Below are 24,087 nucleotides of genomic sequence, written 5' to 3'. Positions count from 1 at the left end.
TCGCCAACTTCCAGCGCAGGTTCGCCTCGCGTTGGCCGGGACCGGGCTAACGGAACCCCGAGCATTGGCGGCCGAGGCGGACAAGTACTTTGCCGCTTCGGACACGCGGGCGAGCGTTGGCGTGGCCGTCACGGCCTTCGACGCTGATGTTCCACAGCATCATCTTCTACAGCACGCTGAGGTTCAACAGCATGCTGATACGCACCTCGTGAACGCCGCCACGCCCCGCCCACCGCCGCGGCGAAAACCGCCACCGCGGGGAAACCCGTCGACTCCACCGGCCTGGCGGAGCCAGCCGCGCTCCTCCAGCTCCACCACCTGGTGCTGGTTCCACGCCAAGTTCGGCCACGAAGCTCGGCGGTGTCATCCGCCGTGCTCCTTCAACGGGTCGGGAAACGCCCGGGCCGGCGCTCAATTGTGGCGATGAGCGCCGGCCGTTCGAGCAGCCTGCTGTTCATAACGGACACCTTCTCCGGGCGCCGTTACCTGTGCGACACGGGAGCACAGGTGAGTGTCATTCCCGCCGGCACGTCAGACAAGCACGCCGCGGGTGGGGGCCCCGCGCTGCTTGCCGCGAATGGGACGCCCATCCGTACGTACGGAAAACGCTGCCTCTCTCTGCGGTTTGGAGGGCAGGTTTTCCGATGGACGTTCGTCACCACCGACGTGCCCATGGCACTGCTTGGCGCGGACTTCCTGTGCGCTAATGGGCTCCTGGTCGACGTCAAGCGCAGACGGCTTGTCCAGGCCGAGACGTTCAGCTCGCTCGCATGTGCGTTGCCCAGCTCAACGAGCGGATTGCCAAGCGGCTTGCCGAACGATTCGGTTCCGGCCACGTAGGTCTGTACGCTTCCGGCAGCGGACGCATTCACCCGCCTCCTCGCCGGCTTCCCGGCCCTCACGCGGCCCACCTTCTCGGCGGGGGCCGTCAAGCACGGGGTGGCCCATCACATCCCCACCGTCGGGCCACCGGTCTACGCCCGGGCACGCCGCCTCGAGCCGACGAAGCTGGCGGTGGCAAAAGCGGAGTTCGCTACCCTGGAGCGACTCGGCATCGTTCGGCGCTCAGAGAGCGCTTGGGCGTCGCCGCTGCACATCGTGCCGAAGCCCGGCGGGGGGTGGCGACCGTGCGGGGACTATCGCCGTCTCAATGACGCCACGACTCCCGACCGCTACCCCGTCCCCCACATTCAGGACTTTTCCGCCCGTTTGGCGGGCAGGTCCTTCTTCTCGAAGGTGGACCTCATACGCGGCTACCATCAGGTCCCCGTCAGGCCGGAGGACGTCCCGAAGACGGCGGTCATCACGCCATTCGGACTCTTCGAGTTCCTGCGCATGCCCTTCGGTCTGAAGAATGCGGCTCAGGCGTTCCAGCGACTGATGGACAGCGTCCTGCGCGACTTGGATTTTGTCTACGTCTACCTGGACGATATCCTCGTCGCCAGCGCGTCCCGCGAAGAGCACCTACGCCACCTCCGCACGCTCTTCGAACGCCTGGGCCAGCATGGCCTGATTGTGAACCCCGCAAAGTGCCGGTTCGGCGCCGCCACAATCGATTTTCTGGGGCACCGTGTCACCAGGCACGGAGCCGTCCCCCTGCCGGCCAAGGTGGAGGCGGTGAAGGGGTTTCCGCGCCCCCGCACGATCAGAGGGCTGCAGGAGTTCCTGGGCATGGTGAACTTTTACCATCGGTTCCTGCCCCGTATCGCCCAGCTCCTGCGCCCCCTGCACGAAGCTCTCCGAGGTAAGCCGGGCAAAGGCGACGTTACCTGGACCGAGCAAATGGACACGGCGTTCACGGGCGCGAAGCTCGCCTTGGCTAACGCCACCATGCTCGCGCACCCGGCGCCCGATGCACCGATCGCCCTCACCACCGATGCCTCGGACTACGCGGTGGGCGCGGTGCACGAGCAATGGGTGCGTGGAGCTTGGCAACCGCTGGCGTTCTTTAGCCGGCAGCTTCGCCCGCCCGAACGCCGTTACAGTACCTTCGACCGCGAGTTGCTCGGACTTCACTTGGCGGTCAGGCACTTCCGCCATCTGCTCGAGGGCCGGGCGTTCACTGCCTTCGTCGACCACAAGCCGCTGATCTTCGCGATGGGCAAGGTCACCGAGCCGTGGTCGGCCCGGCAGCAGCGTCACCTCTCGGCCGTGTCCGAGTACACGACGGACATCCAGCACGTCGCGGGGAAGGACAACCCGGTTGCGGATTGCCTTTCCCGGGCCGTCGCCCACGCAGTCCACCTCGGCATCGACTATGCCCGGATGGCAGCGGACCAGGCCGCTGACCCCGACGTCCAGGCCTTGCGGACCGCCGTCACGGGCCTCCGCGTCACCGAGGTGCCGTTCGACGGCGCGGGCGCGGCCCTCTTGTGCGACGTCTCCCTCGGGCGTCCTCGCCCCATTGTGCCCGCGGGCTGGCAGCGCCAGGTGTTTGACGCCATCCACGGCCTGTCCCACCCGGGCGCGAGGGCCTCCCAAAGGCTGATCGCCGACAAGTTCGTCTGGCATGGCCTCCGGAAGGCCGTCCGCGGCTGGGCCAGGACATGCCTCGCGTGCCAGCGCGCCAAGGTGCACCGGCACACCCAGGCCCCGTTGGCCCCGTTCACGGTGCCGGAACGCCGGTTTGACCACGTCCACGTGGACCTGGTGGGACCTCTGCCCCCCTCGCGGGGTTTCACCCACGTCCTCACCATGGTGGACCGCACCACCCGGTGGCCGGAGGCCGTGCCCTTGGTGTCGACAACGGCGGCCGATGTCACGCAGGCTTTCATCGCCACCTGGGTCGCCCGGTTCGGCGCCCCCTCAGACATCTCATCCGACCGCGGCCCCCAGTTCACCTCGGAGCTCTGGGGGGCGGTTGCGCAGGGGCTCGGGGTCCGGCTGCACCGAACCACGGCCTACCACCCCCAGGCTATCGGCCTGTGTGAGCGATTTCACCGCTCATTGAAGGCCGCGCTCCGGGCCACCCTCCGCGACGGCGGCTGGGTCGACAGGCTCCCCTGGGTCCTGCTGGGCCTCCGGACGGCGCCCAAGGAGGACCTGCGCGCATCCGCGGCGGAGTTGGTCTTCGGGCAACCGCTGCGGGTGCCGGGCGAGTTCCTCCCCGACTCCACGGCACCATGGTCCGCGGCACAGCAGCGCTCCGCTCTGCAAGAGACCGCCCAGAGGTTCGCCCCGGTGCCAACGGCATGCCACGGGCACCCACCGACGCACGTCGCCCCGGAGCTTCGCACGGCGGAGTACGTCTTCGTCCGCCACGATGCCCATCGGACACCACTGCGGCCCCCGTACGACGGGCCTTTCCGCGTGCTGGAGACCGGGGCGAAGCACTTCACCCTGGACATCGGCGGTACTCCTGACCGCGTTTCGGTAGACCGCCGCAAGCCGGCCCACCTCGATGTGGACCATCCACCGCCAGTGGCCCGACCCCCACGTCGGGGCCGCCCTCCTGCGGGCGGACCCCCGGCACCGCCCAGCCCCGCCGCCACGGCGCCCCCCGGTCCTGCACCCATCCCAGGGGCAGCCAGGGGCATCCCACCTGGTATCCCTGCACCCCGGACGCCGCCGATCGCCAGGGGGCGCTTCGGCCGGGTCATTCGACTGCCCCACAAACTGGCCCTCCAGGTGCGCGGGAATTCTGGGGGGGGCGCGTGTGGCGGACACAAAAGCCCACTGGCGTGGTGACATCATTCCACGCACCAAGTGGGCGGTGGCCACGCCCGAGGGGTAGGCGTGGCCTCATGCTATACACCGGGCGACCAGCCCGGAGGAGTTCAGTGTTAGTGTAGTCTTACAATAAAGACGTTTATATGTTACCGCTTGTCCGCTTCCTCCTTGCTCACAAGCAGCGCGCGTAACGCCGCGCTTTAGCATCATTTTTTGGTGGCATGGCTGTGAATACCCATACCTGTGAATACCATACCCTGCCATACCCTGGCTGTGAATACCTGTGCTGCTGATGCAATGCCCCCCATTACTAGTCAGAAGGTACTCCTTTTGCCGACTTCGTAAAGATCAACCCACCTGGTGTTAATTTAATGGCATGATGGGGGCTCAAACTCAGGACCCCATGATCTCAAGCCAGCCACGTTAACCTTTAAGCCAACAGCAGATGTATTCGGGGTTGATGAGGAAGAAAGAGATCAGGGGTGAGTATGGCAGAAACCATGAGGTAACGACGAGCAGTACTCTTGAAGGACTGGAGGGTGAGGCACGAGATTGCAGTCACAGGGAGTTGGTTGCACAAACGAGACTACAGAGATTAAGGAAGTGTTGAGCATTCCATTTAGAATTGGGGAGGGTAACCAGGTGTAGGATTCTGGAAAAATGGATGATGTGGTCTGGGTGGTTCCCATTGAGGGATAATCGAGACATGAAAGTAGCAGAGTTATCACCAGCATCCTGCCCTAACCCCTACAGAGCCAATGCATCAGCTGCTTTAGGCCGCACTCCCTTGCATTGATTAACCAATGCACTTTATGTGCTTCAGATGAGTGAAACTACAAGTTGCCATTTTTGTGCAGTTCCAGCAGGGGTCGTTGCATATTTTGTTCGACACATCGTCCTCTAAGCGAGTTATCGCCGGCATCCTGGCCAAATTCCAAATTTCTGGGGTAACCTACAGGGGGCACTGCACTGCTTCAGTGGCACAACTGAGCCCCCAGCAAAAGTATGCTTCCTTTAACCATGTGCTGCATACGAAAAAAGTGCATTGAATGGGAATGTAGAGCCTGGTTCACTATGATGTGGCAAGTAAGCACAGTCCATGATCGGCCAAATGGACTCCTCCTGTGTCTGTGTTTTCATGTCTTGGCTTATCAAAATGATGTAGCTCCAAGTACTAGCTCCATCACACTCGTAATGTGTCATCTTAAACAGGTCAATTTTAACTCTTTAATGTCCATCTATCATCCTGTCTCCAACACTCTAGGTTTTGAATTACTCGGGGCGGGTGCGTCTGGTCGTCTCTCTCTTGACCCACGAACCTCCATTTCGACCGCACCCTCACTCTCTCGTGGGCAAGCACTGTGAGGATGGTGTGTGCACCATGGAACTCGAGCCTCCAAATCTCTACGTTCAGTAAGCACTCAGCTAGGCTACTGTCTGTTTGCAGTGTGTGGGAGAAAAATGAAGAGCTAGACCGAAAGTCTTCGGAAGATATAAAAGAAAAGGGCAGATAGGCTTCCACATCACGGTTAAAGCTAGTATAAATGAGGTTAACTTGGGGATGTATGACCTAAATGTAGATTTGAGATGGGTTAACTTCAACATTTGGGGATGTATTAGCTAAATGTAGATTTGAGATGGGTTAACTTCAAAATTTGGGGATGTATTAGCTAAATGTAGATTTGAGATGGGTTAACTTCAAAATGTGGGCAGCTTGTTGCAATCCTTGTGGAAACAGCATTAAGCTGGCCGTCCCATCTGCTTCCACTGACCTTTGGATGGTTAATGTTTCCATGATGCTCTTCAAAAATGCAGGCCGATGTCTGCTGGTACTGTACCAAAATTTCTGCTATGGGCCTCCACTGGGAAGCCAAAGGCAAACAACCTATTGCACTCTATTCCCAGAAAACTGCTTTAGCAGCAGATATGTACTCCTCTTCGTTAAGGGAATAGTACTAATCGTATTTGGATTGGATAATGATAGAGAATGGCTTATTATTTATGAAAAAGCTGGTCTTTCCATAGGGTTGTCTGTTTCAAAATGATTATAAACAATAGAACAGATTTGTTGTGATGGAACAATGCTGCATGCCTGTGTTGTCTTTTAATTGTCTACATTGCTCACTCTCTCCTCCTCCAGATTTCAAAACTTGGGCATACAGTGTGCGAAGAGGAAAGATGTCTTTGATGCTATCAAGCGACGGCTTATTCGACGTATTGACCCTTATAACGGTAAATATGCTCATCCTAATACTTCTGTAAAATGATTATTGAACGGACTGTCCGTCTGTTAACTTTTTTCTATCGTTGCTAATCCTCCATTATCACCGGTGGATTGTTCTGAAACTTGACAGATGAATACAAGACAGTAGTACGCACAATTGCTCCAGCTTCGATTTTTTCCCATTTCAGATCATGGGGCCTCCTAGGGGAGGGTTGCTCCCAAACCTTTGGATCCCTACTCGTTCCTTATTTACCACCCGATTGCTCTGAAACCCAACAGAGCCCTTCTACTCGATGGTCCACAGGATCGCTTAGTCTTGGATGTTTTTATTTTGGATCGGGTGTCTCCTAGTTGGGGTTCCCCCAAATCTCACCCTCTAACTTTCAAACCCACGAGATAACCATCAGCCCACTCTGACCCCATACTTCATATTTCCTTTAATTTAATTTTTTTGCAGAACAAAGTAAATAATAATTTTGGTGTATGTGCTCAGAGGGGAACAACTTCAGCAGATCATACTCTTAATGTGATGTACACTTCTCTCCATTTCCTCTACTTTCCCCTCACTCGTATCCTCTCTAGTAGCGTAATCGGACCCAGTGAGAAATAAGAACCAGAAGGGAATACTCATACAAATGCACAAGTTAGAAGACTAGAAGCAGCCACTCCCTATTATAGTGACCAGGGGGAGGAGGGTCATGTACATGTGCATAGTTGTTACATAGTTGTTACATTAGTATTTGAATGCCTTTTCTCCTTAATTATACATTTTCACACTCGCTTAGCCTATGGTACTTTCGATTCGGCCATGTTATTATCCTTATGATTACTACTCGTATTATTATTGTTTGTGCCATTACTATTATTAATTTGTAATAACGTTAATATTATGCCATTATCATTGGACGGAATTTATTAATTTGTAGTTATAATAAATTTTACTTCCAGTAGTTGTGTGGAACAGCGACACTTAGCCTATACACCGCCCATATGTAAATATACACGTATACATCCAATCTTCAAATATCCTTTAGGCGGGTATTGACCAACGCTAGGGACGGGACTGTTCGGAATGGGGTTATACATCGAATAAAGGTCACAATTGGGCCATAAATGTCGCGGGCAATATCGCGCATCACACTTGAAGCCATGGCCAGAAGAAATCACATATTGGGGCCCAATATATAAAAATATATATATTATAATAACCACCCTTAGAGGCCATTTTTCCCCGCAAAGCGGGGGTTGGCCTTTTTCGGGCACCGTGGTTGTTGTTTTTTTTTTTGTTTTTTTTTGTTGGTCCCCTTTTTGAAGCAATGTTTTACGGCCGGATGCCTTTCCTGCCACCAACCCTTTTTGTCGCCTTTTACGACAAACAGGGAATTACCAGTGAACTGGTACTCAATTTGCCGACCTCGGAAGGATGACAGGCTGAGTCAACCCCCCTGGCGTTAAATATATGAGATATAAAAATCCATATATAGTCCGCACATCATCTGATGGTAGAAAAACTTGGACAGGCAATTTGGATACGTCATTCATGCATAAAGATTCATTTAAACACCTTTATTAGCTCAAGATAGTTGTGGCTTACCTAGAAGCCTTGCAAGTTGAGACGACTCGTGTTGACGCTCTTAGCATTGAATGCCGGACGTTGTGCTTCCTCCATTATGTTAAACAGTAGCAGCTGTTAAAAAAACGTAATCGTACGTTGGACAGAATTCACCAGATGTAGTTTGTGGTTATAATCAATTTTAATTCCTATGTTTGCCTTGTGAATGCCACTATAAGCTATTTGTACACCTTGACAGGAGGGGGGACAGAGGGAATGAGGATGTTACAACCTCCACCATGTGAGCCCTCTTCCCCCCCCTGTCGAATTTGCTTGAGATTAGATAAGTCACGACCGAATGTATCGCTGTCAGACAGACACACCAAATTGCGTATTTTAGTTTGATAGATGCTGCAGGTAGATTGAATCATTGAGAGTTGGCCAAATGGAAAATTCAATTTCCTGTTGTCAGCGGATAACATGAGCACTATGGATACATTTGACCATCTCAAACTGGCTTGTTGGTGTCCTATCCACACGTTTGCACACAAGTTTTTGATAATGGTAACACTCCTATTTCTATAAAGTCTGCAACAAGACGTAATTTGAGTGTAAAGATCACCATAGTTCGAAAAAAAAGAAATGTTTTTCTGATTAGAAAGGATTTTGTCTTAGGTGGGCCTTAATTACCTGCAAGGACCTTAGATATTGAAAATTTATACTAAAGCAACTCTGTTTATATTGCCTCCATAAATGCTATTCATTAGTGGCATCCTTTTGTTCAATCATGTTCAACAAGCAATAATTCCTTGTCAAAAGTCCTTTTTTTGTATGATGTCCCTCAAGGAGAGCCATAAGTGGTTGTGTATCACATTGAGCAACGGGCCACTTGTCTGCTACCTCCTCTCATACACATCCCCCATTTTGGTTTTATTATCCCCACCCTGTTGCATATTTTGTAGTTGGTGAAAGGGCACTAAAACTTGAGTACCTGCACATGAACGCAGTACGCATCTGCTGGCAAGCTCACCTCCTGGATGACGATGGCAATGTGCTGCGTGCCCTACCACCTGTTCTCTCCAAGCCCATATTTGACAAGAGTAAGTACCTGAAATATGTTTGGTGCACGTTCATTTGCACCACTTGCTCCAAGCCGTTCAAGCACAGACCGAGTAATATGGGAATTGGGGCACGCCCTCCCCCCCCCCCCCCCCCCTTCTTCCTTCTTCCCCACTGGTGGTATAAGCTGGCAATTTAAAATTTAAAATCTTAATTATACTGAACAGAAAGAGCACACATAGAGGAGGCATGTTACCCCTCCTTTGCCTACTGGGGCACCTCACACAATTTTATAAGTAAATGGCACTTCCCCTATTGTCTAACGTGAATTTCATGAAGGCTCCTTGATGTAACATGTAATCTAACATGTAATCCTTGATTCGTTGTAAAGTTGTGGTAAATTCGGCCAAAACATTATTTAACATCATTCAAACCGAAAACATTTCTGCTGGACTTCATGGCTATGTGGCTATTTGGACCTTATGCCTGCATCGCACCCCAATTCCAAGACTCCTGCACAACAAAAGCTGTGAATTTAGGAAATGAGGAAAGCTGATAATTTTTGCAAATACAGAACTCCTTTTGCTCCAAACGTCAACGTGGATATTTATTTTCCGTGTTTCTCTTTGTTCTTGTCTTTTCAGAAGGAACAAGCACGTCAGCGTTAAGGATCAGTCGCCTAAACATTAACCATGGCAGCGTTGCAGGAGGAGACGAATGCTTTATTTTGTGTGACAAAGTGCAGAAAGGTGAGTTGGAAAAAAAATACTTATTTTTACCATTTACTGCAATATTTGATGTCATTTTTTAAATGTAAAGACGATTTTGAGACACAAACATTCTAAATTTTACAATGTCGAGGCTCTTTGAGGAGCTACAGGTAGTGTTCAAACAATTGTAAACACCAATGTAAACTCACATAAGGTATTAGAAACCTACGTGTGGCCTGTATACTCCATGGCTTAGAGTTCACCAGCCTCTGAAATTGTGCAGGAGGGATGCGGCACCATTCTTCCATGAGAAAGTCAATCGACTCACCTGTTTCATGGAGGTAGAAAAAGTGCTCAGTTGATGGGGGCATTGGGGTTTCCTCTTGCAGCCATGCTAGCCATAATTATAGGCAACCAGGCCTGTGCAGCATTTTTATACATGACCTTAAGCATGCTGGGATGTTGTTATTTGTTTAATTAACACATGGGTCACACTTGTGTGGAAGCCGTTGCTTGGTATCCCTCATTTGCCCAGGTATTTCCATTTTTTTTTTTGTGCACAACCTGCTAGTACCCAAACCTTCCAGATTATCAGAATCTTATTATACAAGTACCTTTTCAGCCTGCAAAGCACCAAGATGTTCTCAGCTTAGCATTAATTATATTTCCAATTGTGTCCACAAATTAAGTCCTTCCCAAAAACATTCTTTAGAGAGTTGTTTAGCATAAACAGAGGTGTGGTGTGTTGTATCTCATATACCTTTATTGTTGCTTTATTGATCAGAATTGTTGTGGAGAGATTGTGCTTTTCAAATTGGTCAATAAACACCGAGCTGGCTCACTATTGACCTTCAGCAAGGAGGGGAAAGCAATCTTCATGCCCCTCCTGGCCTGGTCTTTTGTGGTGCCAGTCTACACTCAGTGCTCTGAGGGAAATTTCTAATGGGCATTTGTAGTGCTGCCCCAGATCTCCTTAAACAAATAATTCCATGAAAAAAAAGGAAAAGATTTTATTAATTATCATAAAACTTTAAATGAGCCTCATTAGTTCATTTCTGTGCAGGACCACAGTCACCTTTCAGACTGCTATTTCGTGCTATTATATGTCATAGCATGGTTCATGGGATGATTAATAAATACACAGCCAAAACCACATTGATTGCCCTAAATGTGACTTACAGGTATAAATATAAGTGTCACTTGAGAGATGTATTAGTAGTAGGTGGAGTTGGTGCAAGTGAGCAAAACCTGTTATTTCCCCAATAACGTTATTATTTTTATTATTTAATTCTGGTATTTAGGCTCATGGAAGAGGAGAGCATCAGAGGGGTACCAGGTCACCAGACTGAATAGGGCACAAGGCGAAACAGTGGGACAACGGCAAACAAATGCATTTAAGACCAGAAAGAGCAATTGCAGGAGAAGGATGGGGTCAAATGTCAAAGGTAATCTTGAGGTCAAATTTCTAAAATCATCAATTTTCATGTGAACGATCATCAATTTTCATCCGATTAACCTGAAAATTAAAGATTAACTGCATAGGTAATCAATGAATTAGGAAACCAACTATTTTTGAGGTCAAAAGGTCAATTCAAGGTCAAACTTCTAAATCATCCATTTTCATCTGAAAAATCATCAATTTTAATCCGATTGACCCAAGCTTTGATTAAGATCATCAATTGTAATCTTGAGGAAATGGGCAATTTGATGTATCCATGGCAGCTTTTTATTTTGGGGAGGGGTGCATTTTGCAAGTATCGTGCTCTGTATGACATCTTCTTGTTACTTGCGAAATTGAAGATTTTTCAAGTATATTGGTTGGTCTTGTGCGTTATTCTGTCTGTGTGTGCCAGTCGCCTACAGGTCACTATTTTCAACCGATCTTCACAAAACTTCACCGAATGGTAGAGTTGGTCATAAGCAAGAAGCCTATTGTTTTGGGGGTCAATAGGTCAACATAGGCCAAAGGTTACCAACTTTGTCAAATTTCTAAAATCCTCAATTTTCATCCAATTGACTTGAAATTTTAAGAGGATTTGCATATATTGTCACTGAATTCAACCACCAACTATTTTTGAGGTCAACATAGGCCAAAAGGTCAACTTAGGCCAACTGTCTAAAATCCACAATTTTCATCCGATTGACTTAATTTGAAGAGGCTTTGCATACTAGGTCACTGAATTCAGCCACCATTTATTTTTGAGGTTGTCATAGGCCAACAACTTATTTTAGGGATTTCACAAGTATCGTGCTATGCACGACATATTTCTTGTTTACCTATTTATTTGCCTATTTATTTATGTGCCACAATCTGCTGTTTCTCAATTTTCTGTAATCTCAACATGGTTTCACAGCTACAGGTTATCAAGCTGTCATTGAATGATAATGAACAAGTTCCTGGGATAACAATTGTTGGTTCCCATGGCTTCCGTTCCCCATGACCTATTTTGGATGATGTGAATGCAATCCTTGCATTTGGGACACATGCTAAAGCCTATAAAAAAAAAACAAGAGCAATATGGTGAGTCTTTGCCAAAACGATCCTTTGGGAGATTGTAAAATCCTCCAGTTATCAATATAAATACATCAGTGTGGACGAATGGCTAAAATTTGTTGAAGAGGAAAGTTTTTTTTTATTCCATCTTTCCTCATGATTGCCTTCTGGATGTGCTTCCTTATTAGTCCCCTACTGGTTTCACCGGAGTGGACGATAAGTTTTTCTATCCGTCCGTCCGTCCATCCATCCCACCTGTGGGTTTCCAACCTTTTTTCCATACCCTTTAACATATTCAACTGAAACTTGGTACATGGCTTTATTATGACAAGTTTCAGGGTGTTTCCGGTTTCAGGCCGATCTTTGCATTGGTAACAAGTTAAGCCCCTTAGTTTTAGTTACTAGCCACACACACTGTCACAATACATCACTTGAGTCTTTACCACTCAGCTGAGCTAAAATGGTGGCAATATTCTGTAGCTTTGGATACCTAAAGCAATTTGTCCTATTGTATGTATCTTACAATTGCTGAGTGTTTGGAACAAGAATATTCATTTTGACTGGAAGGGGAAATGTATTACAAAGCAAATCTCACTGTGTGCTTGTTGTTCATCCCTTAGAGGACATTGAGGTGGTGTTTTCACACGGCTCATGGACAGAGCTCGCCGACCTTTCGCAAACAGATGTGCACCGCCAGGTGGCGATTGTATTACGCACACCGCCATTCCATCGGAGAGATATCACTGCTCCCGTGCATGTTTACATGCGGCTTCGCCGCCCATCCGATGGGGAAGTCAGTGAAGCTGTTAGCTTCTTCTACACCCCTTTGTATTCCGGTGAGTTTGGACGGCAAATTGCACGGATTTGCATGTATGTTTGCATTTTTTGTGACTGCTGTGTCTGAACAAGTTAACCCAACAACTATGTTGCATGCAACAAAGATGTTCAATGTAACGTTTCCCTCCAAAATATATATAAACTGAGATTCCTCTAATACTTTGCTGCTGTTGTACAGGAAGCCGTCATTAAGATGAATACACTACATGGCCAAAAGTATGTGGACACCTGAACATACCCGTATGTGCTCGTCGAACATCTCATTCCAAAATCATGGGCATTAATATGGAGTTGGTCTCCCTTTGCTATAACAGCCTCCACTCTTTTGGGAAGGCTTTCCACTGGATGTTGGAACATTGCTGTGGGGCTTTGCTTCCATTCAGCCACAAGAGCATTAGTGAGGTCGGGCACTGATGTTGGGCGATTAAGCCTGGCTTGTAGTCGGTGTTCCAATTAATCCCAAAGGTGTCTGATAGGGTTGAGCTCAGGGCTCTGTGCAGGCCAGTCAAGTCTTCCACACAGATCTCGACAAACCATTTCCGTATGGACTTCGCTTTGTGCACGGGGGCACTGTCATGCTGAAACAGGAAAGGGCCTTCCCCAAACTGTTGGCACAAAGTTGGAAGCAAACGATCGTCGAGAATGTCATGGTATGCTGTCGCATTAAGATTTCCCTTCATTGGAACTAAGGGGCCAAGCCTGAACCATGAAAAACAGCCCCAGACCATTATTCCGCCTCCACCAAACTTTACAGTTGGCACTATGCATTTGGGCAGGTAGCGTTCTCCTGGCATCCACCAAACCCAGATTTGTCCGTCGGAATGCCAGATGGTGAAGCATGATTCATCGCTCCAGACAACCCGTTTCCACTGCTCCAGAGTCCAATGGCGGTGAGCTTTACACCACTCCAGCCGACGCTTGGCATTGCGCATGGTGATCTTAGGCTTGTGTGCGGCTGCTTGGCCATGGAAACCCATTTCATGAAGCTCCCGACGAACAGTTGTTGTGCTGACGTTGCTTCCAGAGGCAGGTTGGAACTCGGTAGTGTGTGTTGCAACAGAGGACAGACGATTTTTATGTGCTCGGCTGTCCCGTGCTGTGAGCTTGTGTGGCCTACCACTTCGTGGCTGAGCTGTTGTTGCTTCTAGACATTTCCACTTCACAATAACAGCACTTACAGTTGACTGGGGCAGTGCTAAGAGGGCAGAAATTTGACAAACGGACTTGTTGGAAAGGTGGCATCCCATGACGGTGCTACATTGAGTCACTGAGCTCTTCAGTTCAGCCCATTCTACTGCCAATGTTTGTCTATGGAGCTTGCATGGCTGTGTGCTTGATTATATATACCTGTCAGCAATGCGTGTGGCTGAAACAGCTGAATTCACTAATTAGAAGGGGTGTCCGCATAGTTTTGGCCATGTAGTGTAGTTCATAAGCTGAACACCATCTTTACCTAGTATTCTCATGAAAATGAATGGCCAGATTTGATTGCCGATTAATCAGGGATGGCTGGGATGTTCTCTTTATTATTGTTTCATGTTGCTTAGGCTACACCAAGATATGGTGGCTGGCCCTCTGATTAGCCAATATTTGCCTTGGGGGCGTTTGTACAAATATTAATTAACACTTGATCACCAACATTTGACTTACCGTCTAAGTTTATTGTGCAAAGTTCACATTCCAGTGGAAGTGCTACAGTACTAAACTTAAGCCTATTTATTGGCTCTCTGTGAACTTGAGGATTAAAACAAGTAATTACAAGTTTTTGTCTGAGGTGTAATCCTCCATCCACCTATAACCCCAACTTTCACCTGCCCTTCCATTGCCCCCACCCTACCTTTCTTCCCACCTACCTGGTTACTGTTTTGCTGTCCACTTTTCCATCTTCCGTATCTCCTCCCTTCTTCTCCTGTCTACCATCAGCCAAACTTTTCTGTGCAGTCTTCCAACCTCAGAGGGCTAAACTCTAACCTCATTGATCTGGGTTTTCAATTCGCTGCACCTTGTGCTTTCCTTCGAGGTTCCCGACTCACTGATTTCCTTTCCTGGTTTGACGGACCCAACTCTAAATAAAAATGCAATGATGCTGTCTGTGTCTAGAGCTCTAATCTAAGGATTATGTTAAATTGATAAAATGGGTGCATGATGCAGGGAGTTTGGACCAATTAGCCTTTTACCATGTGTTGTTGTTTGTATTACCATGTTGTTGTTGTTTCATGTTGTTGTTTGGATATTGTTGTTTGTATTTACCATGTTTGTATATTGTTTTACCAATAACCCTGGTGTTGGGCTAGCGGCTAGGGTGCCGGCTTAGGATCCTAGGATCCTGGGTTCGAATCCCGGTCGATCGCTGAATTAACGCCAGGGGGGTTGACTCAGCCTGTCATCCTTCCGAGGTCGGCTAATTGAGTACCAGTTCACTGGTAATTCCCTGTTTGTCGTTAAAGGCGGCAAAAAGGGTTGGCGTCAGGAAGGGCATCCGGCCGTAAAACATTGCTTCAAAAAGGGGACCGAAAAACAACAACAACCACGGTTCCCGAAAAAGGCCAACCCCCGCTTTGCGGGGAAAATGGCCTCTAAAGGTGGTTTTTATTTTTTTTTAGCCTTTTACCATGTCCAAGTTTTCTTTTATATAGAATTATACTCAGGTTATTTACTTCACCTCTCACCAAAAATTTACAAACCTGATATTGGAAGCATGGATAGAGTTCTGCATAAATGACACAACACTTTGTGAAATGATCCTTCATCACATGTGGGCCCTACTTGATAAACATATACATCGTTTTTAATAGTCTGCCGATGTGTGATGCAGCGTATGTTTATGCTCCTGCCCTTTCCCCGCAGATCCTCACCAATTAGCTATCAAGCGAAGGAAGAAACCATTATACAATCTGATGAAAAGTCCTTATCACAAAGGTAGGAAATAGCAGGATTGCATCATCATTCATCACACACTTTGTATGAGCTGGCAGGATAGCTTAGAAAAGTATGCACACTCGCACTTGAGCCGTCCAGCATGGGTTCCAACTTTGGCCCAGCTATAAACTGTCATCCTGGTGTTTCGCAAGCCATGCGAGGCATCAGTCACAGTGTGTGCCGTTCTTGGGATGGATGTATAGTGTCTGGCGGCGTGTCCCGTATGCCAGCATTCGTTGGTGGACGTTAAATATCCCACGGTGTCCTTCGCGAAGAGTAGGCGAGCTATCGCCGGCTCACTGACCAAATTGCAAATTGCTGCTCCAACCAATAGGGCACTGCATCAGTCGCACAGCTACACCCCCAGTAGATGATGCTACCTGTAGCCATGTGCTGCATATGAAAGAAAAACACACATTGTCATGCACTCAAATAATGTAAATGTGTAAGAAGAGCCATCATGAGAAATCGCTTCCTTGATTTTTGTTTTTAGAGTAGAATGAATGAATGAATTGTTTGTTTGTTTGTTGCTATGCGAGTGGTTTTTTTTGTTTTGTTTCCCTGATGTTTACTTCTTTCTTTTTTTCATTCTCATCTCGTATAGATAGTTAAGTCTTTGAGTTTAGCTAGACTAATGAGACTCAGTGGCATAATGGTTCGAGTGTTTGCTGAGTCTCGGAGGTCTGATGTTCAAACCCCGGCAGAGTCCTACCAAAGACTTAAAAGATGGTCCGTGCTGCTTGTTTGCTTAACTTTGCAGCACGGACAAACGACCATAAGTTGGCAACCATTGCACAGGCTTGATAAGCCTAATAGCTTCATCTTGTGTTGAATTTCGTTGAATTTGATTTTTAGTTATTTCAAAAATAAAAAACAAGTCAGGAGATGACGATGGTTCAGAAGCAAGCGGTATTCAATGACAATGCTCAATGAGCAATGTTAGGAGGTTAGTTAGCTACACAATACCGAAAATTCGGTTCGATTCCGACAACTTTGAAAATTTGACCTTTGTGACCTTCAAAGGTCAAAGGTCGAAGATTCTGAAATTTGTTGGAAAACTTGTATTTCATGATGTATGTGATAATATAAGATCATGTACGACATTTCACCCTATCAGGAAGCGAACAATGTAATAAAACCATCAAAAATCGACTTTTCTAAATTTCGTGACCTTGTGACCTTGACCTTGGGGCGAAAATGAAAAATCGAGCTCCGTGGGGCTAGACACATGACATTGGCCTAACCAAATATCGAAACCCCTGTCAGATTCCACCAACTCCCTCGGAGAAGATGTAGCTTGAAATAGATTACCCCCTAAAAAGACATCTTTTTCGGGCGTGGCTCCGCCCACAATGGGCGCAATACGCCCACTCTAGGCAGGACACAACTAGATCATGATATCAACCTCCCACCCAAGTTTCATCAAGGTCGGATGATATCATCGGGTAGTTATGCTGCAGACAGACAGACAGACAGATAGACAGACGCACACCCATGACGAATATAGTGGTGACTTGATAACTCGTGAACCAAAAAACCCTGTTAGTAGCAAATACAATAGATGATCAGTAAGGTGAATATATCACACGTGCAATTAGTCTTGACTAACATTGTGCAAATTTTCTAGTATTTTTTTTTTTTAAAGTGAAAAGAAAAGATGTATGGAAAGTAGTTTAGTAAAAACAGAAATGTAATTATGCCCAAAAATGAAAGATTTGCAAGGATTATAGAGATGGTTGAGATTCCTGTGTCACCACAGCGTTGACGGAGGAACGGTGATTGTTACTCTTTTGAGGCCTTGAATCCAGGCGCAGATGTTTCTTACCGTGCTGGGGATTAAACACGATGCAAATATAGCAAGAAGCAATAATCACAAACAAGCACAGATCTGACAATTTTGAAAACCTTTATTGGCATTTATTCCTGCGATTAAGGTATTTCCGACAACTACCATTGGAAAAGAAAATGTTTGGGATGCTCATGTAGTGTCCAGAGAGATGGTTCTGAACTCATGTCTGATGTCGAGGGCCTCCATCCATTGTTGGGTGAGTGGAAGCAGCACGTCCAAGGTGGAGTGACCTGGTCTGAAACCAAATTGGTGATCTGAGATGAGGTGTTGGAGAAAAGGTTTCATATCAACTGCTGGTTTCCAAGGAGATGGAAGATTACCTAGGGCAAATGACAGGGTGAAAAGGGAAGAGAGGATGTGCAAGAGCAGCAGAGCAGGTTTTTCGAACACGCTAGTCCAGTAGCAGAATCAGTCGAAAGTTGAAAGAACTTTCTCCACCTTCTCAGGTGCAAATGACACTGAGTATATGAGCAGTTGGGTATGACTGTGAAGAGATTGGTACCTAGAGTGAGGGGTTGGAGACACAAGATTCAGAAGTAAACACGGAATTGAGGCATTCGGCCTTTTCACAATCGCAATTGGCTGTGATGCGATTTTAAGTGAGGGAAGGGGTGGAAGGGGAGCATACTCCAGAGACAGAATTAACAAAACGCCACCATGTTTTAGATGAGGGAGACAAGTTTGAAAGTTCATTCTTGAAGTTGGACGGATGTTGTTTTCTGGCTCTTCTGAGAGTGGACAACACTTGTTGCGGACATTTTGGAATGCACTGAGATTCCCTTTGGTCGTGTTTGCCTTCCAGGGAGAGAAGGCAAGTTGTTTCGGAGCAATTGCCTCACAACATGATTCAGTGTACCATGGGTGGGAATAAGGGTAGGATAATTGAAGACTAGATGAGATGAATCTGTGCATGAGGTTTAAGGATTTCTATGGAAAAATTCCCAGGCTGAGTGAACATCAGGTGCAGTAGATATATGGGAGACCAGTCCTGAAATGGATGCTTGCAATCCCTGGCAGTCCACCTGAGTGAATTGCCACACTCGCCAGTGTTGAGGCATCTCACTGAGAATAGCCAGATAGATGTGGACATTCACAAGCACACGATCAGATGAAGCAATTGGAGTGGAGGATGTTGTATTTCATGTCGTGGTTAATGTTGCAGTTTTAACACTCCACTGTGCGACATTTGAAGCCAATAAATGAAATAATTCCTTGGTATGTTTATCCCTTATCGCGCTGAATCGTCCTAGTCATAGTTGTGGCATTGATATGGGATAACTCGACCATTGATTGTATTGAAATGTTAATGTGTGATTACATACAACATTGGTTGATATTTGATGTGTGAAAAACAAGCCAAAGTGTATACAATATTATATTTATGTAATTTGGATGACAAAAATAAGTTTTCAAACAAGGCAACTCTTATTTTCACTTTTAGGATTTTAACTCGGTGTTTTATTTCTTTTTAAACAGAAGAGCAAAGCAATGCATCACTTTTACATGCAGTGTTGCCATAAATACTCCTCTCCCAACAACCCTTCTGTATTTTTCAGACGTGGAGAATAAAGACTCATCACGATGGGAACCCAACAAAGGAACGCAGACAGCCAAACAGAGGCTGAAGATGAAGCTGCAGCAGAGAGGTACATGCAATATCGGCTAAGGGTAACTCACAGGGCGTACACTCACTGCCTTCTGTTCCATTGGTGATCCTATTGTTGAGCCCATTGGTGATTTGGTGATCTGTCCCTAATTGGTAGCCATACCAATTATCAGCAAAATCATTTTTGAAAAGGGCAAAAGTAAAGATATTCAAAAATTAAAAGCATGTACATGCGAAGTTTAAGTTTTACATTTTTTAAATATAGCAGGTAGACTGGAAACTCATGGGAGCATGAAAGGTGGAGATGACGATGAAGAATTCCAAGGCTGTAGAGTGGAGACCAACCGGCAACGTGTTTGAATCTCGGCACAGCTACAAGCTGCCATCCTGATGTTTCGCAGTCAGGGGAATTATTCTGTGTGCCGTCCCTTGGATAGACATTGAGCCGGGCGTCCAGTCTGCCGGCATTAGTTGATGAATATTAAATATCTTATGCAAAGAGTATGCAGGCTATCACCAGCACCGCTATCACCACGGGCTACACCCATGAGCGTTGAACCATATTACACACTTATCCCTGGCCAAATTCTAAATTCCTGCTCTGATCTGCAGGGGCACTGCATCGGTGTCACAACTGTGCCCCTATCAAATTGTGCCGCATACAAAAGATGACTAAGAAGCACCGATGTGGGATGACCAGGATGGGTAGCCATACCAGTTGATATCCAAGACAGCTGTTGACCACAATCTCAGATCATCCCCCATCCAAAACCATGATGTTTATCTACCCCATTTACCACCTCGCCCCTCCCAAGGTTTGCTTCTGTATCCATTTTATCCATCCCGTGCATTCTCCCTACCCCTCAACCTTACCAGTGCATCCCTTATTGCCTGTCTCTGTCAGCCCTGCTGTTGGCAATTCCCCCTTCTCTTTCTTCTGTACCCTTTGTGTTGCATCCCGAGCTGTTCCCTGTTCTCGCCCTTCCAAGAGTCTTCACGGTATACAAAAAAAATAATTGCACACTGGCTACGCTACAGGGTGATGCGGTACCAAGGAAATTGCTAGAAACAGTACAACACCAAAAGGTGGTTCTTAAACCTGAACAAACAAGTTAGTTTAACACAAACAAAGCCATCCACCATGTTTACTCAAGCACATGTCTAGTACAAGAAGCAGTTTGTGTGAAGCTTGATGTAAGTTTACGAGAACCGTTTGGCATTTTGCGACCAATAGCTGTTAAAACACTGCAATGTGAATATGTTTAGCACAAGTTGATGGCCTCTGTACACACCAAAAGTGATTGTTGTGAGTTAAAGAACCTTTGGTGCAGGGTCATCAGGAGAGCGTTGTACCACATGGCCACCTATAACCTCAGAATAGAGATCCAATTGATGATTCATTGAAAACGGTTAATAGTTGACGTTATGTAGGATTTTTAAGAAAACAACTTTGAGCTTCATCCGCAGCTCAATGGAGTACTGCTCTCCCCTCTGGGCTGGTGCTCCTGCCTCACACCTAGCTCGTCTTCACGCTGTTGAAACCAAAGCGTTCAGAATCATTGGAATTGAAGAGAAACCCAATAGCTCTCTAAACGAATTTTCAATCGTGAAATCAACTTTATAATTATTTTTAAGTTTAATAGTTGATTTTGCTCCCGCGATGACGCTATCTCCGAGGGCCTTTCACTTAATCACCGCAGGCAGGTTGGTGGTCTTTCCGTCTTCTACCGACTCCTCTCCGGCCTTGCTCCCCCAGCTCTCTCTGGGCTCTGTCCCCCAAATATTCCTGCAGGTCGCACAAGATCTGCCTGCAACCCTCTTATGGTTAAACTGCCAAAATCAAGACTTTCTGCTCACCTTCACTCCTTCATTCCTCTTTTCTCCCGCCTCTGGAACAAACTCCCTCACTCTCTTCAATCCCACTCCTCCCTCCAGGTCTTTAAAACGGCTGTTCACCACCATCTCTTATCTTCCCCAATCCAAAACCTTGATCTTTTCTACCCCCGCTAATTTCACCCCAAATCCACTTTTTTGAGGTGACTTTTGACTTCTTTCCTGGAAGTCCTTGGTGTCCTTGCGTTTGATACCTATCCTGCCTCCCCCCAGGCCCTCTCCCTCCAAAAACATCTCCCGATGTCCCTGCTCTCAAATGTTGTGTTTGTGTGCTTCCTCCCCTTCTCTCCCCATCTTGTCGACCGCTCCCCTTTTTATATACTTTGTTTGTTTGCTTGCTTGTTTGTTTGATTTGTTTGTTTGATAAATGTTAGCTCTTTCACGAGCCTCGACTCTGTATACAAAAAAAAAAAATATATATCTGTCAACCTCATGGAAATTTACACCTGTTGATCATCTTTCTTTACAGAACGTGAGATGACAACTACATCGCCAAACAAAGCATCAGTGGCGATCGCTGGCCCGTACAACGGTATTCAACCCTACCAACATTGGGAAGCTTCCACGTCGTCATCAAGCATGGCCTTCCATCCACATCCACAAACGCCCCATTACATTCCACCGTCGGCCAATGCATCTGGGGTTTCCTGGGAAGGTCCATGTGGAGGAGAGCTCTTGCCTGGAATGCCACAAGCAGGAGAGGCCATTTTGAACCGAGCTCTGACTGTGATTGACGATGCTCTTTGTCAATACGACGGAGCATATATCTCACCGATGGAAGGCTTCATTGATCAAACCCACAATGTAACTACACACGGCCAAGCAATGAATTCGGCTTTGTCATCAGGGTCAGGAGGATCCCATCAGGGCATTATTCCCTTCAGCAGGTTGGGGATGGATGACTGGGTGACCAACCATGAGACAAACTCCTGTGAGGCCACATTTAAAGGGCAGGTGGATGCTTATGGGACAACATTCTAGGAATGGCAATGGGGATTTTCTATCTCTGTTCTATGCCATAACGTGATGTCCTAGAACATTTACAAGGAAAGGCAGCAAGGCTAAAGATTACAGGTGCGTGGTCGACAAGGGTTGGCTATTCTACTTTGTGGGAAATATTGCATCCTGCTTCCTGTTTCAACATGGTGCCTCAGAGGGGATGGAGTCTGAAAGATGAACTGTGCTTTCATTCTTAAAGCATTTCTTGGACTTCATATGGAAAGAATAACATGGTCTGAAAGCTGTCCTGTTAAAAACAAAATCACTTAATACCTGGGTTTGTGGCTGATGACATCATTGACGAAGGGTTTAAATGGTAAACTTTTAAGATTAAGCTTGAGTTGAATGGTTTTACTTTTAAGATTTGTACAAAAAAGAAACATTAAGAATCCATCACTTTCAGACTGTTCCTCATCTTTTGTATGCAATCATGGTGGCAAGCATAATTTGCTGGGGGGTGGCAGTACCCCCTGTAGGTTGAAGCAGGAATTTTGAATTTGTTCAGGGTGCCAGTGATAATTCGCCTACTCTTTGCAACTAATGCCGGCAGACGGGATGTCCAGTTTAACGTCCATCTGAGGGACGGCACACTTCGATGCCTCGCCCCACCTGCGAAACACTGGGATAACGGTTTATGGCCGGGTCGGGATTCACACCCAGGCCAGATGGCTTAGAGTCCAGTGTGCGTACCTCTAAGATATCCAACCAGCCCAATATTGATTTCAAATATCTCGATTCTAATCGATTATTTTAAAAGATTTTGGTAACTATATGCAGGATCCAACCAATAATGGGAAGTAATTTTGCAATGCACGGGTCAATCGAAACTCAAAAGTCTCTAAAATAAATTGTAACAGAATTCCCAGTTGGGAAAGATCCAAGTAATATTTTCATGATTTCAACAATTCTTAAAATAATCCCTTTTTCCATTAATCACCGACACATGCGTCAGAGTTTGGAAATTCTTATCAAATCCTGTTTTGGATTTGAAGTACAAAGAGCTATCGTCATCGTCAGAGCATACCAAAGATGGGTATTTATTTATTTATATGCAATAGGAGAGGACTGTTGCTTTCATTTTCCATTGTCTAACAGATTTCCATTGGCTTGCTGTTTTAAGAGATGTTTTCTCCCATCATTCATTACCAGTGCACTGACAGTTTGATTTGTATCTTTTTATTTTATTTTATTTTTAAACGGAAATAAATATTTATTTTTATCTTTTCCCTCCATTTTCTGAACGCGCCCAATCTATTTGGTGACCCAAGAGGTGGTTTACTTTGGTACGACCAAACTTGAGATCTTGTTTGGTTTTTCTTCGAGTTGGATTTTAAGTGATGAGGCCTTTTTGTAAATGGACTTTTGTAAGGGTTGAAGTGATAAGGTGAGACCCATGAGTTTGAATGACTGAACCTCTTCGACAGGGTTGTTGAGAAAGTAGATAGGAAGGTTTGCCAGACAGTCCTTTCGGAAATAGAGTATGAGATTTGTCAGGATTGAAAGACGTGGTCCAAGTGTTTGACCATCTTGTGATTTTGTCGGTCTGAAGAGAGGGAAGACTGTCTAAAGGATGAGGGATGTCATGGCATTGGATGGAGTTATCAGCAAATAGAGGATTTTCCAGAGACTCGGAGATCAGGAAAAGGACTGGGCCAAGAACACTCCAGCATTGACATGGAGAGGAGATGAAAGGATTCTGTTGAGTGCCACACGGTTACAAGAGTAGAGGAAGTCAGTAAGCAATGTGTGTAGAGAGTTTGGAGAGCAAGGCGGAATGCCAGACTCCATCAAAATCTCGAGATATGTCCAGAGAGACGGCCCTGAGTAGGCGTTGCTTGATGTCGTGGGTTAGTTCATGAGTGTGGTTGAATTGTGGGTTGCAGGTATGAATTAAATCACTTTATCAATTAGTTATTTCATCATAATAAAATACTACACTTGATTGAAAAATTATTCAGATTTGAAAAACTATCAGGTTTGGTGAGTGGTTGAACACTTATTTGTCTGATATGAGGGCTGCAGGTAGAATCCTGACCTTTCCATAAATAATATATCCTCCAGCGTGCGGCCTTGCCAGAGCACCTTTACATAGACGGATTTGGGAGGGAGTAAAAAACAAAAAAAACAAAACACCTTTAGAGGCCATTTTCCCCTGCAAAGCGGGGGTTGGCCTTTTTCGGGAACCGTGGTTGTTGTTGTTTTTCGGTCCCCTTTTTGAAGCAATGTTTTACGGCCGGATGCCCTTCCTGACGCCAACCCTTTTTGCCGCCTTTAAC

General features: G+C 46.7%; 1 protein-coding gene across 3 annotated transcripts in view; it reads left to right on the top strand.

Moving 5' to 3' along the window:
* Positions 1 to 23,043, top strand: part of LOC137435497 (proto-oncogene c-Rel) — a 33,458-nt gene extending 10,415 nt beyond the window's left edge. For all 3 annotated transcript variants that reach the window (XM_068129333.2, XM_078784253.1, XM_068129334.2), the window contains exons 3-10: positions 4,934 to 5,082; positions 5,810 to 5,901; positions 8,408 to 8,545; positions 9,149 to 9,253; positions 12,329 to 12,544; positions 15,393 to 15,464; positions 18,870 to 18,959; positions 21,282 to 23,043. In XM_068129333.2, the coding sequence (XP_067985434.1) occupies positions 4,934 to 5,082; positions 5,810 to 5,901; positions 8,408 to 8,545; positions 9,149 to 9,253; positions 12,329 to 12,544; positions 15,393 to 15,464; positions 18,870 to 18,959; positions 21,282 to 21,793 (1,374 nt within the window). In that variant the 3' untranslated portion in view covers positions 21,794 to 23,043. The remainder of the gene's footprint in view (positions 1 to 4,933; positions 5,083 to 5,809; positions 5,902 to 8,407; positions 8,546 to 9,148; positions 9,254 to 12,328; positions 12,545 to 15,392; positions 15,465 to 18,869; positions 18,960 to 21,281) is intronic.
* Positions 23,044 to 24,087: the final 1,044 nt, after the last annotated feature.

The sequence above is a fragment of the Myxine glutinosa genome, chromosome 9, assembly GCF_964187855.1.
Source record: "Myxine glutinosa chromosome 9, kmMyxGlut1.1, whole genome shotgun sequence".
Lineage (NCBI taxonomy): Eukaryota > Metazoa > Chordata > Myxini > Myxiniformes > Myxinidae > Myxine > Myxine glutinosa.
The sequence above is the reverse complement of the archived record's forward strand: the minus strand, read 5'-3'. Positions and strand labels throughout refer to the sequence as shown.